This window comes from Myotis daubentonii, chromosome 2, assembly GCF_963259705.1.
Source record: "Myotis daubentonii chromosome 2, mMyoDau2.1, whole genome shotgun sequence".
In the NCBI taxonomy this organism is placed as follows: domain Eukaryota; kingdom Metazoa; phylum Chordata; class Mammalia; order Chiroptera; family Vespertilionidae; genus Myotis; species Myotis daubentonii.
The window spans coordinates 94,240,451-94,257,548 of NC_081841.1; the positions used below are offsets into that span (position 1 = coordinate 94,240,451).

Consider the following 17,098-nt stretch of genomic DNA (forward strand, 5'->3'; position numbering starts at 1 on the left):
GACTGACCCCTGTGGGCTCTGACCCCCGAGCCCATGCTCACAGGTGTTACTAAGGACTCAGGTCTCATTCAGTTCAGCCACAAGGTAAATGTCCCCGTGAAGTGAGGACAGGTGTGTTCACCAGCAAACCCACACGCGGGCTGCACGCAATGCCAGCATCGGGCCCAAGGGCTAGGAAATGGGAGGAAGCAGCGCCTCTGGGGCCTGTAGGGTCGGACAGGCAGCAGGAAGCCACAAAGCAGGACAGGTCATGGAGGGAGCCACCTGGGTCAGTGACTTAACTCCGGGGGCTTGCTTTTCTCCAGCTGGGATGCAGCGAGGCTGATGGCCCTCTCACCTGCATGATAAGGATGCACATCCCCACGGTGCCGAGAACGTTCTTGTTTTCATCAAACCACATCTTCACCCTTTCATAGCAGCCCTAGGGAGCGAGGACCATGAGGTGAAGGGCCCGGCATGACGACGAGCACCCCTCCTGCCCAGCCCCCCACTCTCTTTCTCCTTCAGCCCCTGTCCTTGCTCTTTTCTCCTGTCCTTCCCTGACCCTCGGCCTGGTCCTGCCTTTGAGCAGGCCCTGCCCTGCCCAGGGTTCCACCCACAAGGCCCCACTGCACAGCCTCAGACACACCCCTCCCCATTACAGTCCCAACTATGGGTCCAGGCCCTCCATTTTCCACCTGTCTTTTTGGCTTCAGTCCTATGCGCCCCCCACATTAAGCCCCAGGCCCCCCTCCCTCCCCTGTAGGTTCCTTTTGCCACGGCACAGGCTCCTGGGAGGAGGACCCGGGGCAAGGCCTCGGGCCTCACCGTTCTCCACAGCAGGGTGGTGCTGTTGCGCCCACAGCCCTGGGAGTTCTCCATGCAGCAGCGGTCGGGGACCGTGTTCTCACCCAGCACCGGGTACCAGTCTGTGTAGTCGGTGACACCGCAGCAGTGCATCTGTGGGTGGGAAGCACAGGGTCAGACACGCCACAGCCTGCCATCTCCTCTGCGCCCTCCCCATCCAGGCCAACCCCGCCCCAGTGAACTGCCCCCTGGAGTTCAGCAGAGGACACAAAGGCCTTCTCTTGTCCATTTTTGGCCTCAGCTGGGCCCACAGGGGAGGTAAGTGAGAGCTCCCTCCTGGAGGCTGGAGCAGGAGAGAGGAAAGCTGCCGGCCCCTCGGAGCTGGGCACTGACTCTGGGCAGGAGTGCTCAGCCCTCCGTCCCACCAGCACCTGCGGCTCTGTGCCTGAGGGACCGTCGCAGGCTGGCGCCTGCCCTTCCCCAGCGCTTCCCGTGGGGCACCAGGCTGTACTGACTTGTTCTTCTCAGAATCAGAGCCTCCTAGCCTGAGCCAGGACCAGGGGGCATAGCTGTTGCTAAAATAAATTCTGTCACTCATTCCAAAGCTTCAGAGAAGGATCAGATGGTCTGTCCTTCTCGATCATCCATCCTTCCCAGCTCCCTGTGCCCACTTAGCCACTCGCACAGCCCCCTCAGGCCTGTCCACTCCTGTGTCCAGGTCCTGCTCACCCTCCTTCACTCACCTCCTCGCCCCTCTCCAGCTGCATCCCACTGGCTGGTGTCTGACCCAGCAGCTCTCACTTACTATCCAGAAAGCACAGCTGCCCAACTCGGTCACCTAGGTGGGGTCTGAGGCCCAGGCCGCACGCCTCCTCCCTGCCTGCTGGCCCTGCCCATCCAGTCAGCAGGGCTGCCGGCCCTCACCTCGGCCTGGATGATGTTCCAGGCGTTCTTCAGACCCACGTTGTTCTCCGTGTTGTAGAGCAGCAGGCCTTCCTTCAGGTCCTTCTTGGCGTTCTCATTCACCTGTCCGGGTGAGGCCGACAGACCGGACAGTTGGGACCAGATGCAGCCTGCCCAGGTCCACCAGAACTGCTGGCCACCCTTCTCCCTGGGTTGGGTGCTGGGGCAGGGCAGGTCCACGCGCCCAGCTTCCGTCTATACCCACTGACTCCCAGGAGAGCTGTAACGCTCAGAGGAAAGAGACCAGCCACACACGGGCCACTCTGCCACCCGCCCGCATCTCCCCCGCGCTGCCCGTCAGAGACACCCTGGGAACCAGAGCGTGGCAGACGATCATTTTGATCTTAGGGCCACCTCTCGCTGGCAAGTAGCTTGCCTCTGCCTTATCTGTCACACCCTGTAGTAATAATATCTACCTCTGGCGTTGTGAGAATTAAAGGAAACAATTCTCATAAAGAGCCAAGCACAGGGCTAGCACAGAGGGATCTCTCAATATTATTATTTCTTCCCTTTCACAAATGCAAAGGAACTCATTTCTAACCCTAATAATGACTCCACCTTCCAGTGTGGCCTGGGCAAGTGCTTCAAGACCCCACGGAACTGAGAGCAACATAGTTCCTGGGCACAGGGCACCAACGAGCCTGCTGAGCCCTAAGAGACTCAGTGCTTGGCTATTCATTCCTGGGAGTACCAATAAGAAGTTCTCCAAATGGACTGGGAACCATCTAGTCTGGCGAGGTTGCCAGGGGGCACCCCACCATCCTGAACCCTGCGGTGCAGCCTGGAGCAGTCGCTCTGCCTCAGAGGCCTCTGGAAAAGGAAGGGTAGCTCCCCTTCACCGTTAGCCCTACTCATGGTGTCACCGGCCACGTGCCTGCAAGTTTCCAATGGGCTATCCTCAAATCCCAGCCCAGCCGCTTAGTGAGTCTAACTCCCTTCTCCAAGTGGCCAACACAGTATGCTGGAATGCTCCCAATGATGGGGAGTTCAGTCCACTGCATCCTTGGACAATTTAGAGGACTCAACTTCCTAAGACTACACAAGGTAATGAACCATCCCAAACTCGCCTTCCCCGTGCTGCCCCACCAAAACCTTTCATCTGGGCCTTTCCTGTTCTCCTGGTTCCATTTCCCTCTGGCTTGCTCCAGTTTGACCCAATCCCAAGGGCAATGAAATTCCATAAGCTCCCTCCTTCCTGAAAGCTTACCTTGTCCATGTAGACAAAGAAGAGGATAAGTAAGATCAGCTCTGCTAGGAGGATGACCAACAGGACAATGAAGAACTGGAAAGAGAAGGTGCAGTCATGGCACATGGTGGTGGTCGTGGCCGGGAGTGGGGCACAAACCAGAACAAGGGCAGGGAGGCAGGGACAGGCAACAGCCAGCCAGGGCTTCCCAGGCATGGAGAGGCCTCCTACTTCTGGGGAAACCCAGACAGGTCAGGGAGGGGCATTAAGTGGACACCAGTCAAGGAGTGAGAGGGACAACTAGGGCAGGGATAGCGGGGAAGAGGGGAGTGATTGGGCCAAGAACATCCTGGAAGCAATCTCCTGGTCTGTTAGCTGATGTTCCCAGGCCTTGCCCACTGTGGCCCAAATGCAGGGTGACCCAGAGTTCAGAGGGTTGGGGGTGTGGGTCCAACTTACACTGAGGAGGAGGCACTTGTTTTCCTTGATGGCCCCCAGGCAGCCCAGGAAGCCCGTCACCATGACAATGGTGCCTATGGCGATGACTAGGTTGGCTGCAGACAGCGAAGGGAAGCTGGGGGAGAAGGTGGCAAAGTTGCCTTGGGACACGGAGAGCCAAATGCCCACTCCAAGCAGCCCACAGCCACAGAGCTGGAGAGAAAGGAAAGCCTGTTAGACTGGCATTGCTCTTGCATTCACCACCAGGGGTCTCGAAAGACTCCATGTCCCCACCCCCAACTCCGAGCCAGGGAAAGGGTGAGAACAGGGCTACTGGTCAAACATGATCACAGCCTCCAATCATGTCGGCTGTGTGACCCAGACAAATCCCTCCCGCCTTTCCATGTCTCAATCCCCCTGTCTGGCCAATGGGGTTACACTGGCTTCACTGGCCTCTAGGGTCACTCTGAGGATCAAATTAAATGAGACATAAGCAAAAGCACGTGACAAACATTGCGGGTCCCAGGTGCAGATGGGGGGCTGCCGTTATTCCACCGGCAGGGGAGAGGTCCCAGCATCCAGGAAGGGGTCCGGGAGGGTGGATGGCGGTCAGGGAAGCAACACGGGCTTGCTCGGGGCAGGAAAAGAATCTCGGAGCCCAGTTCCTCAGAGCCAGACCCTCCAGTGACTGCCCTGTGGCCCTGAGCAGAGGGCCGTTGCCCACTGTTCTCAGAACCTGGAGAACAAATTTCCCACAGACGGGAAAAGAAAAGGACTGGCTGGGCTGGTTGAGAGCTGACTGAGGGGCTGGCTGAGGTTTAGGACGGAGCAGCCCATCACTGCCTTCACCATCCATCTGGTAAGCCAGCAACCAGCCCCATGGGCCCGAAAACCGACTCTTCAACAGCACCCCTGGGGCCGCCGCCGCCACTCGCTTCACCTGGGGAAGCTTCAGTTTCATTGGCTGCAAATCTCCACGTCTGCCTTATTTTATGCTCGATATAGCTGACAGCCCCCTCCCTCCCGCAGCCCAGGGGAAGTGTGCTGAATCTGAGAAGCCAATCAATCAGTCAACCGATATTTATTGAGTGCCTCTAGCACGCAGCGTCCGTGCCAGAAGAGCTACAACTGCTTTAGAGGCCTGCCTTCCCCGGGCCTCCACTCGGGCTGGGTGGGAGCAAGGAAAAAGCAGCATCTACCCCTGGCAGTATACACTGGTGCCAAATAAGCGGCACAGGCGTGCAGAGGAGGCAGTCACTGTCCTGGTCCAAGATGCCAGTTGGCAGAGACAGTGCCTCAAGGATGGGGGGACTTGGGGCAGGTGGGGGGCAAGGACGTTCCACGTAGGGGCTGGGGAGCCAGACATGGATCTGATACCCAGCTCCAGCTGGTCCTGGTTGTGCCACTTGTAAACTCCTTTTATTCTGAATGAGAATAATAGCACCTACTTCCTGGGTTGCTGTGAGAATTTATGTGGAAGCAAGCATGGGAAGTGGGTGGAAGTAGCAGTTCCTGGTGCCGAAGCCGTGCTGTGACCCAAGGAACCAAGCTCAGAGAGGAGATACAGATATGCCAGTAAGACAGGCAGCCCGCAGCCCCAAACTGAGCCCCTCCTTAGTAAGTGCCAGTCCCCTTTCGAGTGCGGGAGGAGCTGGTGAACTGCACGGGTGCTCATGAAGTGGGGGTTCCCACACAGAATGGGAACAAGCAAACATCTTGCAGAGTTTCAGGCGCTGATGTTGCTGTGAAGAAAACTAAGGTGGACAAGGGATTAGAAAGTAACTGGGGACAGAGTGGTCAGAGAAAGGTGGCAGTTGCATAGGGACTCAAATGAAGAGGGGAAGTGAGCCGCACAAATACCTGGGGGAAAGTGTTCTCACAGAGGGACCGGCCCTGAGGTGTCCAAGTGGCCACAAAAGAGTGAAGGAGGTGACAAATGGCGGGGGGCGGGGGGGGGGGGGAGTAGGTGGCGGCAGGGGACCGATGAGACAGGACCTTGCAGGCACCAGCAAAGAAAATGTGGGTGCTGTTCTCAGCGGGGTGGGAAGCCTCCGGAGCTGGAGAGTGACATGATTTATGTTTTCAATAGATCGCTCTGGCTGCTGTTGGGAGAACAGACCATCGGAGGCAATCAGGAGGCACTGCGGCGGCCGGCTGGCCGTGACCTGCACCAGGTGGTTACGGAGGGCTGGTCAGAAATGTCCGACTTGCGATGTTTAGAAGGTAGTGTTGTCAAGGCTTGCTGGGCTTTAAAGAATCAGTAGGACTTTTGTAAATGGGGAAACAAAGGTGATCCAGACTGGGCATGACAAAGAAGTTGGGAAATTCCCATGTATTACTAAGCCAAAGACTGTTCAAGGAGCATAGGGGATGGGAGTTAGGTAAGTGGAGCGGCTGCCTGGGTCCCCTAACCTGTGGAGAGGGGTCCTGCGCCTCCTATACCCTTCAGCAGCCCCAGGTGGAACTAGGGCAAGGTTCCCAAGGTGTGGGCATACTCAGGCCCTGAGCTACCACCCACCCAATGAATGGGAGCATCCCTAAGCTTTGCCAGGGGAATAACCTTTGCAACCACTAGGTGGCGCTCCAGGCTGGGTCAGAAGCTCTGGGTTTGCCAGCGAGGCTCTGAAACTTTCATCCAACTTGTCATTGACTTTCTTCAATCTGCTCAGTATCTACGCTGCCGTCTCAATTTTTCTTTCATTAATCATACCATGGAAATTCATGACCTTCATGTTGCAGATTTATGGTTCCTAAAGCCAGACCCTGCAATGAATAAGGAAACCCGCTGCTGCGGGCCTCTGGCTACATGTAGAGGAGCCTACCAAAGAGAGCTGACTTGGGCTCCCGGACCTGCAGGACGCCTATTCCCCTGCAGCTGGGGGCACCAGGGTCTCCAGGACCCTCCCCAGAGCGTGCAGCTTTCCCCAGAAGCCAGTTCCCACTGGGAGTGGCCTGGTGGTCCCTGCTGTGCCTCCATTCTGCATTTCCCTCCTGGGGGGAATGGATGTGAGTTCAAGGAGCCTCCACCAGGAAAAGCTCAACCATTCAGAAGCTCCCAGGAGCTGGTCACTCCTCAGCACTGCTTCTCTGGCTCCACACTGCATGTCCTTGATTTGGTCTGCAAGCTGCCCAACAACCCACCAGCAGCCTCCCTCCAGCACCCGGAGCAAAGCGAGCTGTGGGCCCGTCCCCCACCGGCTTCCCTCCTCACTGCCTGTCCGAGGTCCCACCGGGGCCCGGGCTAGGTCCCAGGTGAGATCTGCTGCCTACAGAGGGGCAACCCCACCAGCAGCCTGTACCTAAGTCCGAGGTTGGGGTGCACGCCTGCTGAGCGAAGGAGACCCCTGTCACTCTTCCATCTCTCCCCAGAGGTCTGCTGATATGGACCCTGTGTCCCACCTCAGATGACCCAGAACCAGCAGAGCCTCCAGGCAGGAAGCAGACACACACCAGGCCCTAAGTTTACAGAAAAAGACACTGAGAGGGAGCAGGCGACTGTCACTGCTGGATGGGCCCGGAACCTGGTTTCCTGGCGTTTGGTGCAGGCCCCTTCCACACTGCCACTCCTAGGGCACCGAGTGCATGCCCATGCGAGCCCCGGCCAACAGGGAGAAGCGGCACGACCCCCACCGTAGCCCCCCTCTCATGCCCAGACCCCAGCGTGCTCCCCTCCCTGACTCTGGCCTGTTTGTCAGCCCAGCCTACACTGAGCTGCCTGAATCTTTATCTAAAATGCCTCTTTCACCCATGCTGTCCCTCTGGGAAGCACTCCTGTGCCTTCCTTTCCCTCTTCACACCCCCGCCCCCCAGCATTACCTTTGCCCTTCCCTCTCCTGGGCGCCAAGGGCCCTTCTTTTGCTTCTGTAACTTGTTTCCTGAGCTTACACAGCCCAGTTGACTCACTTCTGCTACCTCAGAAACTTTCTAAATCAGCTTTCTCTTATAACTCGCAAAGTAAATAAATACATAAATAAAATGCCTCTTCCATCACCTTCCCCTGTGTGACCTTCAGATTTTTGAGCTCTTTGAGGCCCACTTTCCCTTAAAGGTGGGATGTGGACTATGGAACTCTCAGGTCCCTTCTGGCCCGGGTTTGGCCAAGACTGAGACCCCGGTGTTGTCAACGCCGAGCCCGGCGGTTCTCAACCAGGAGCAGCTTTGCTTCCTGGGACATCGGACAATGTCTGGGACATTTGGGGTTGACGCAACCTGGGGAGAGACTGCTACTGGCATCCTAGTGAGGAGAGGTCAGGGGTGCTGCTAAACATCCAACAATGCATAGGACCTCCCCGCCCCCCCAACACACACCCCAATAAAGAACTATTCAGTCCCAATGTTAGTAGAGAAGAAACTGCCCCAGCCCTCCCATGCCAGGTATCCATCCTCTAATCTCAGTGCCCTGAGAAGACACCACCAAAGAAACAACCTCGTGTGTCCCCTTGTCCCCTCCAAGGGTGGGGCAGCGTCCTGGCTCCGAGAGGGTCGACACAACATGAGAGGAGAAAAATGCTGGGAAGATTCCACCCAGGAGCTAGTGAGGGATGGGGCAGGAGCAAGTAACAACATCTGGTGTGTGGCAACGGGCATAAGGGAGGAGTTGACAGCAGAAAAGGTTTGCTGGGCAGGAGGGCAAGAAGACAGGAAGCCAACATCCGAAGGCAGAGCAGGAGCAGGGAGAGGGTGAGGCAGGAATGGGAGAGGGGAGGAGCAGGGAGGGGAGCCGCCTCATATGGAGGGTGCCAAGCACAGGAAGGAGGCAAGGTCTGCAATGGCACAGCCAAAGATCAGAGCCAGAGAGCTTAGCTGGTGGCATTCGGGAAAATTCCCTTCCAAATCCAGAGGGTTGTCTCAGCTGAGATGACCGAGCTATAGTCAGCCCAAGGCAGGAAGAGACTGGGGCGAGGCAGAGTGACTCAGGGGGCCGGGATCCAGCCCCTGGTAGCACTGAATGACCCAAGGTCACCAGCCGGGCCTGGTCAGCACCCCTCTCTAAGCAGGAGCTGGCCCACGGACCATCTTGGCAAGCCTCCCTTGCCCCTTCTCCTTCCCCCCAACAACCAAGGGCATTTCTAAATCCTTTCAACTCAGGGCTCCAAATAAATCCACATCAAAACTTGAGAAAATGAGTTCTACCCTTGCCTTTGCCCATGGCCTGGATCTCTGTGCAGGCTGGGATTTGGGTCTGTTTGGTTCCTCACTAACTACCCAGAGCTGGAACAGTGCCTCACCCTTGGCAATGCCTTTGGGTTTCCCTCCGACAGGACTCTCCTGCCCGATTCCTCAGAGGCCGTCTCAGGATCTTCCCCTCACCCTTGGGCCCATCCACCAGATGCACAGCGAGTAAGCTGAGGCCCAGTGGGGCCATGGCCACGCGGGGAACAAGCACTCCAGACTCACCTCCTTTATTAGGCCTGCTGTAACTAGCCAATATCCCCAGGGCATTTTTCCTCATCTTCAGTTCAAAGCATATTGATTTGTAGTTTTAATACATGCTTCTGCCATGTAGCCTTATGTATTTTTCATGCAGGCATCCCATTTCTCTGGGGATGAGGACCATAATTTCCCCTTCAAACCAAATTCCTTCCTGAGCTTCTACCCCCACTTACACATCGCTCAGAGCTCAGGGACAGCCACTCCAGGGTCCCCTCATAACTGCCACAGCCTCTCCCCCTTGTGGGGGTGGCCCTTGTCAGGGGTGACCTCCTACGCCAGCGCTGGACCCAGAGCTGAGCACACAGGGATCAACCTTCTGTGTAGACTGATGCCCACCCTCATTAAAGCACCAGCATTTGCAGGGCCAGGTTCATATCTCTTCCCCCGCAGGGCCCAGAACATGCTACGTAAATATGAATGCATGGATGGACGGACGGACAGGCAGATGGATGGGTGGATGGACAGAAGGACAGATGGGTGAGTGGGTGGATGGACGGATGGAGGGATGGACGGACAGATGGATGGATGGATGGATGGATGGATGGGAGGGTGGGGAGAGCCTGAGCAGGAGACAGCCTGGGAACAGAACCAGACTCAGACACACAAACCCACCTGGAAAAGAGGGCCCCATTCACCCCCACTTTGTTACATCTAGAATGAATCTCAGTGCCCCAATTTACCCGCCTCGGCCCCTCATTGGCCTGTAAGTCCCCCCTGGGGCCCATCACACCCTCTGGCTATTTCACTGGCTGCCTCATGTGTCTGCAGAGCCCCAGCCCAGACCAGCCCCTGGGCCCCCATCAGCCTCATCCCCTCTTTATTTTGCAGGAGCTTTTCAAACACCAGGTCTCAGCACTCCCCAATGCTCTTTATGAGCCAGAGCCAAGCACAATGTTTAATGGCATTTAATAAATTAGTGGATGTGGAAAATAAAAAAGAAAACCAAAGTGACTTTAATTTCACAGCCTGACATGTGGCTAGCAATGATCTTGCCTGGCCCGGGAGAAGCCGGCCTGCCAAGAACTTCATCACTGGGAGAAAGGACCATACGTCAGCGCCGGGAGTGGGGCTGCTACATTGCATTTCTAATGCCTGTTGCCTCCAAGGGGCCGCTGCAGCTCATTCATCGCCACAGCTGTAAAGGGGGTGGAGGGTGGACAACGCTTCTAATGCTGCATGGAGCAAAAGGACAGGACAGAATCGCAAAGATGTCTCTGCCAAAGCCACCAGCAGGCAGGAGGATCAGAGCACAGAGGGGGAGGTGCCTCTCAGTGAGAAGTCTCCGCCGTGCGAGCTGTCCCTGGCCCCGGGCCGTCCAGCCTCTCCTTGAGCACCCCAGGCTCCCAGTGCTCACCATCCCACCAGATGCTCCATTCCATTTATGCACAACTCTAACAGGTCAAGAATTCTTTTCTTTTACTTAAGAATCTACTCTCCGATGGCTAACATGCCTCAGTTCTAGTTTTGCCCAAGAGGCCCGCCCAGAACAGGTGTGGCAGGCCTTGAAATATCAGAAGGCCGGTATCTAACATTCCTGCTCAAGTCTTCCCTGGCCTAGTAAAGGGCTCTGAGATCTTCCACCTCCTCTGAGTCACCTTCCACTGCTCATCGCTGTCCCAACCTGAAAGTTAGAGTCCAGCTATGGAGGGACCAACAGAGAATATACAGATACCACTCTCCCTTCCTACACTCTGAGCTCTATACTCCTCATAATCCAGCCTAAGCCTTCACTGCCTTGGCTGGAAGCCATAGCACAAGTTTTGCTCACATTAAGTTTGTGCATCATTTAACACCAAATTACATGATTCCTCGGTCATTCTTTTTTTGACCCCACACTTTCTCTCAAAGCCTCCAATGTCTTCACAACTTCAGTTCACAGCCCCCAGTATCACCAGCTTGCACAGGTGCTAGGGAGATCACACCCATATTTCTGAACTGAGTTTTCCTCCAAATAAGCATTACATAAAGCACTTGCATATCTAAAACCCAGTTACATTCTGATGATTGCAAATCAGGCTATTTTCCATCCAAGACAGGCCTAGGGGAGAGCATTCCAACGTGGTCAAACATGAGGGATGTTGTAGTGGGAGCTGCAAGCCTCGGAGGTTAATAAAGCTCTTAAATTCCATGTTTCCAGAGTCCACTTCTCTCCAGTGAACCTTGTAGGGGCACTTAGAATGTGGTAACCCCTCCCCAGTTCACCAGAACACCTACTGTTGAGAGATCCTGTTACAATACCTCTTACAGTCTACAACACCAGAAAGTTCATGAGGATGACAGTCTGTGATGAGGGAGGTCCCATTTGAGACTTTGAGGACAGCCCTTGCCATCCTCCAGTGGGTTAAGGGCCTGGGCAGGGGGAAATGCCCAGTTTCCAGCAGCCCTGATCCCCAGAGGGCTGCACAAAGGGCCTGGTGCCCTCTGACCCCAGCGGGTGGGGTGGGGGATGGGGAGTGGAGGTTGGCTTGCTGAAGCACTCACTGCCCATCTGTTTGGGCTTCCCGGCCTGGCCTCCGCATGGAGGGCATCTGCCCTGACAGAGGCTCACTCTAACCAAGGGTGGGGCCCAGGGTGGCATGGTTCTAGGGACAGGGATAATCTGGGCCTGTCCCTGGGCTTCAGAGGCCAAGGAGTGGTGCCAAGATCAGGGCCAGTCCCCAAGAAGGCTGATGTGCAGACAGTAAGTAAGGGGCAAGAACTAGATATGGGAGGAGAGGTGGGTATCCACCTGTGCTCTCCCAACACAGCCCCCGTGAGCCCCCGTCTTCCACAGCCATTCCTCTGTCTGGGAGAAAGGCTGGCAGAGCAACAGATCTCACCTCCCCGACCTCCCCCGCCTCCACCTGCACCCAGTTCCCAGGCCATCTGGACTCCTCAACTCTGACAGCAGGACCCAGATCAACCCTCTCAGGTGCCAGCACCTTGCCATCTTCTCACACTGACCCACAGGCCCATTCCCGCTGTGGGGAAATGGAAGAGGAGGCAGAGACAGCTCAGAACCCCCACAGTGCACTCAGAGCGCGACTGAGGCTGCGGGCAGGAACGAAGCCTGAGAAGCAGCCCCCAGAAGGACCACAGAGTGATGTGCAGCTGGATGCCAAAGAGCAGCAGATGATACAAAGCACCTGCCAGCCTTGAAAAGCAGGAGCAATCACTCACCAGCCCATAAACATCGATTCACGCCCCAGCCCCAGCCCCGCTGTGCACCTTCTTCCCAGTCAAGCACACTGCAGGCCCAGGCGGGGTGGGCACAGGGTGTATGGGACCCCAGCATTCGCTAGCTCAGTCCAGCCCTTCCCGCTCCTGCGCACTGCTGGCCACAGGAGGATGGAGGCCTTGGCAGCGGGATTCTGCTCAAGGACCTTGGCCGGTCACGCACAGTGAGCATACAGCTGTGTCCCATCCCTATTCGAGAACACACAAGAGGAGACGGGGCCAAAACACCAAAGAGGCAGGGGAAGGACTTCGCAAGAGGGAGGCTGACAGCCTACCCACCGCTGGTGGCTGTTCTCTGAGCTGTTGGGGACTGTCCTCTGCTGAGAAGGCTGGGGGGGGGTTGACCCTTGGGAAGTGTCTTTTCCCCAAACTACGGAAATTGTCAATACACAACAGGAAACAGCTTGGAGCCTCAGGCGCTGTTACTGTCAGGCGGGGTGCTAGTGTGGGAAGGGGTGCTCTTTATGGTGGTGCAGCATAAGCTCTCCTTACCTGCAACCCCACGGGCCATGGCTGCCTGAGCTCCTGGGCCCACAGGAGCCATGGGGAGACAGCCTGGGACCACCATGTGAGGCACTGTCTGAACTCCCAAGGTCACTATAAATTGGGAGCGAAGGCGCCAAGGACTCAGAACAGCAGCTTGTCAGAGGAGTCTGCAGAGGGATTTTCCCATGACTAGCATATTTCTCCTTCCTGCATTTGTTTTATTTTGTGTATCTGGGGAGAAAGACATTTCTGGTAGCATCAAAGCGCGAGTCCATGAAGCCAGGGCTGCTATGGGAGAAAGGGATGGGCTTAAGAAACCAACCTCCAAGGATCACATTGAAACTGGGGCCACGTGGGCTTCCCTGAGAACGCAGAACTGCCAAGAGCCTGGGGACTGCGGCGTGCTGTGCGGCTCTGGGGAGCCACCCAGCCTTCTGAGCCACCCCCCCGCTGGAAGACTGAGGCAGGAAAAGCACCTGCCAGCATCAGGAAGACTGCAAGGACGAATGGATTATGCCTGCCGAGCACTCTGTGGTCCTCAGAATATGAATACTGTACACGGTATTGTGCTATTTTTCAGACTCCTTGGAAAATGCAAGGGGAACAGGACAAGGATACCTTGAATTCGCATCACATCTTCCTGGGAAAGCGCTCAAATAATCTGTGAGACTACAATTCATCCTACAGAATGGGGAGCAAGGCCCATCCTCCCTGTCTGAGAAAAGGAGCCCCACCTCCAGAGGTGAAAAAAAAAGTCAGAGTGAACATCATCCATTGCTGGGTGCTTCTCAGTGGGGCTGCCTCTGCCCGGCCATCACATAATGGAGGCCCCTTTAATAAATAAATGAGAACGGTATTCTGCAGGCTAAGTTCAGCAAATCACACTCCGTAATTACACATATAGATATCAGGAAAGATCTCGGCTGACAACCAGGTCCATCTCTGGCTGCAGGACAGCCACCCCCACACACCTTTGCTACGCATGATTGGCCTTTTCTCTAAGGAACCCATGCCCATTATTATTTATACCGCCAGCCAGGAGCCGTGTCCACCCATGCCAGGAGAGGAAGACACAGGCCAGGTAAGTTCACCAACTTACGTGACAATCTGAGATCCCTCCCCACCTGGGGCCAGGCTCTGCCCATCTCTCCATCCCACCCTCCTGGTAGAACAGGAGACCATGGCCCACCCTCTACTATTTGACACATGCCCTGCAGTTCAGGTGACGCTGCTGAAAGCTGCCTGCCCACAGTCTCATCAGATGAACCTGTGCAAGGTCACAGAGCTCGTCCACGGAGGAGCCATGCGTTGCTCCCACCCACAGCCTGACTTGCCCCCTGAACCTCTTGACGCTGCGCTGCTGGGACAGTACAGCACCAGCGCTCGTGAGTACCGGCCACACGCCAGCACGGTGCTGAGAGCTTTGCCTCTTCTGCCTTATTCAACCCTCCCAACCCAATGACGGGGTTGTGGGCAGATTATTTTTGTCCTCCCGTTTTATAGATGAGAGAAAAGGGCACAGAGAGGCACAGCGGTGAAGGAACACAGGAAACCTGACTGCAGAAACCACCACGCCCCACTGCTTAGACCTGGGTCATCCCTAATAGGCCAGAAAGGTGTGACCTAGGCCTGTCCCTCTTGGAGAAAGGAAGGCTAGCGGGGTGTCATGGGTGTGAGCGAGCCTCTGTGGCCGGGACGCCTACCTGTAGACCAGGAGGGCAGGAAATAAAAGCTGTGACAGAGATAATAACAGGGGTGGTGATGCAGTGCGGGTGCGGGTGACGGTGGTGACGATGATGAGAATAATATGACAAAGCTAGCACTTATTGAGCCCATATTACATGCCATAAACTGTGTCAACCCCTTTCCACAAAAACCACACAAGTTACTGTATTTCCCCCACTTTGCAAATGGGAAAACGAAAGGATCAGAGGTTAAGCACGTTGCCTAAGCTCACACCTGGGGTCAGTAGACCTGGGATTTTAATCCAATTTGCTGTGACTCCGAACCCGGTGACTAATCTCTCTGTGCCTACTACACACAGAACCAGGGAAATCCCACCTTGTTTCATTAAGCATTTTTCAACACCTTTCTAGCCTAATCTGAGTCCAGGGAGGTGGGAATGGGTGCCCAAGAGTACAGGACCCAGAAACACAGATTCCCTGGCTGGTCAGTGAGAAAACCGCGAACTTGAACCTGGTCTACCTGGTTCCGAGGCCAGGAAGCAAGCATAGCCCCAGCTGGGAGTGGGAGCCACGGTGCAGGCCTTAGGTGCCTGGCTGGCGAATGACGGCGGGAATGGCGGTATTTGGGAGCAGAGAAGGTGGCAAGGACAGCGAGTGAGTGGAGGGCACCTATTTTGGGGAGGGGTGTGTGTTCCGGTGTACATGTGTTGGGCGGGGGGCAGTTTTCAACCAAGGCAATCTGCCTACTTCACTGATTTTACCAGAACTGTGAAAACTGCTGGCTATTCCTCTGCAAGAAGAAGCAAGAAGGAACAAAACAAACTAATTTAGTGATTAACTGACCTGTTTTTGCACCTACATTTCCACAAAACAGGAGAGCTTGTTGAAATGATCACAACCCCATGCCGTACATATTCTGGCCGTACATTTTCACAGACACGACCCAGGCACACAGTCCCACAGACTCCCGGGGGCTTGCCACCCCCTTTTACAGATGAGGAGGTTGCAGCTCACAGGAGCAAAGCCCTCATCCCCACACACCTGTGGGAAGCAGGGGCACAAGGACCATCCGCATCTGACCCACCGGGAGCCAGAGCAACTCAAAGACTTCCTGCTTTCCAGAAAGGAACGACAAGGAGGGCCTGGCTGATAACTGCTCATTAGACCTGCAGCAAGGGTCTCAGGGGTGCTGCTGAGCAGGCACCAGGGTGCCATGGTGGCACACAGGAGCAAAAGACAGGGCCTCTCCTCCGGGACATCCAAGCCAGCTGGACCAGCAGTTCTAGGCAAATAAGCCACCACAACGCACATGAGCATATGGGCCAGTGCTGGACATCCGGGTCAGGGAAGGCTGGCGACCATGCTGGCCGTGGATCCAGGTACACCAGGTGCAAGTTCTCGGTTCCCTCATTACCATCAGGGGAATCTGGAAACCAATTCCTAAGTGCTGGATTTTAAATGGGGAATTAATTGTACCTACCACATAGAGTTGTCATCAAGATTAAATGAGATTCATGAAAATAAACTTCCTAGCACGGCACCCTGTACAAAGCCATAAACGGGAGTCGTTATCAGTATTTATGGCCTGCAGTCCTCATTCACCCAGATTGCTGGGAACAGGCAGAGCACCTGTAACAAGGGGCTGGCAAGAGAGGTCCTGCCCGCTGGAGCCCAGCAGTTCCCAGGCCGCAGCCACACTCCTGCAGTGGCCACGCAGCACACGTCCGCCCAGACATGCGTTACTCACTCCTCGTCCTCCCAGTCCCCAGCCACCCATCTCCGGGAGGCAGCTTGCTTTCTCGACTTGCGAGCCTGCTTTCTTTTGGCAGGGAGCTGCTGCCGTCTGCGCTATGGACCGTAAAACAAGTTTTCATCAATAAATTAAGATAAGCGGAAAGCTAGCTCAGGAGGAGGCGGGCTGAGGCAGGCAGGCGGGTGGGTGAGAAGTCACTCTGTGACCCAGAAGGGACCACAGTGATTCCAAAGCAAGACTGGGGCTGACAGGCTCCTGTCCCTGGGCTCCAGGGGTCCCCCTGGACCTGTGCTTCTCAGAGAAGGGCACTCAGGTCACCATGCCTCTCTCGGGTCCCGTTCTATCCCTCGAGGCGGATTAGTGTCAGTCACAGGTAAAGCCAGGCCTCAGCAATACCCTGAGCTGAAATAATGATCCCTATCACTGCATTAGACTAGCTAAATCTAACCAGACACTTGCCTGCCCAATCACTAACACTAGTAAGCAGCCTCTAAAAATAAAATCGTTCTCACAGAGCTTCCGCACGCCTCAGTGTGAACCCCCGGGCCCCCCAAATGCACCTTCCACACCTCTCCATGTCTTGCTCACAGCATCTCCCGAACCCCAAAAAGTCTTCCTCTTTTCACTGTTCTCAATCCAACCCAGAGCCTCCAAGGCCCCGTTGACAGCCCACCTCCTCCTCCAGGCTGGCCAACCCCACCCTGCCCCCACCCAACCCGCTGCAGCGGCTCTATCTGACCACCTCAGCCACAGAACCTCTCCCACCTGACCAGTCCTGACCTCTGCTGGCATGTGTCCGGCCTACACACAGCTGCACGGGCAGGCAGCTCCCTCCACCCCTCTCTGTGCATTTCCCTGGCATCAAGCTCAGTGGGGGGCACAGAGAGGCCCTTATTTACCAACAGCTAGGTATCGACTGAGTGAGCCCAAGTGAAGGAGGGATGTGGGCCACAGGCTAGGTAAGTTTCAGCTCAGCCACAGGCACGCCTCCCCACCCCTGTGCAACGGTACACAACCCTCCAGTCCCTGACGCTCATAAATAGGCCGGAGCATATGGCAGGAGAAGGGCCATCTGTCTGTCCACCACCACACACGGAGAGGCGTGCAGCTCTGCATATGCTATGAGTTGATGGACAGAGCGGCGTGATGAAC

General features: G+C 55.8%; 1 protein-coding gene across 7 annotated transcripts in view; it reads right to left on the minus strand.

Annotated features, from left to right (window-relative positions):
* TSPAN9 (tetraspanin 9) overlaps nucleotides 1–17,098 on the minus strand; it is a 211,966-nt gene that overhangs the window by 4,411 nt on the left and 190,457 nt on the right. For 5 of the 7 annotated variants that reach the window (XM_059683861.1, XM_059683862.1, XM_059683859.1 and 2 more), the window contains 5 exons: nucleotides 3,395–3,586; nucleotides 2,957–3,031; nucleotides 1,711–1,812; nucleotides 808–939; nucleotides 338–421 (listed from right to left, as the gene is read on the minus strand). In XM_059683861.1, the coding sequence (XP_059539844.1) occupies nucleotides 338–421; nucleotides 808–939; nucleotides 1,711–1,812; nucleotides 2,957–3,031; nucleotides 3,395–3,586 (585 nt within the window). The remainder of the gene's footprint in view (nucleotides 1–337; nucleotides 422–807; nucleotides 940–1,710; nucleotides 1,813–2,956; nucleotides 3,032–3,394; nucleotides 3,587–17,098) is intronic. The other 2 variants (XM_059683857.1, XM_059683858.1) reach the window with 2 other exon arrangements.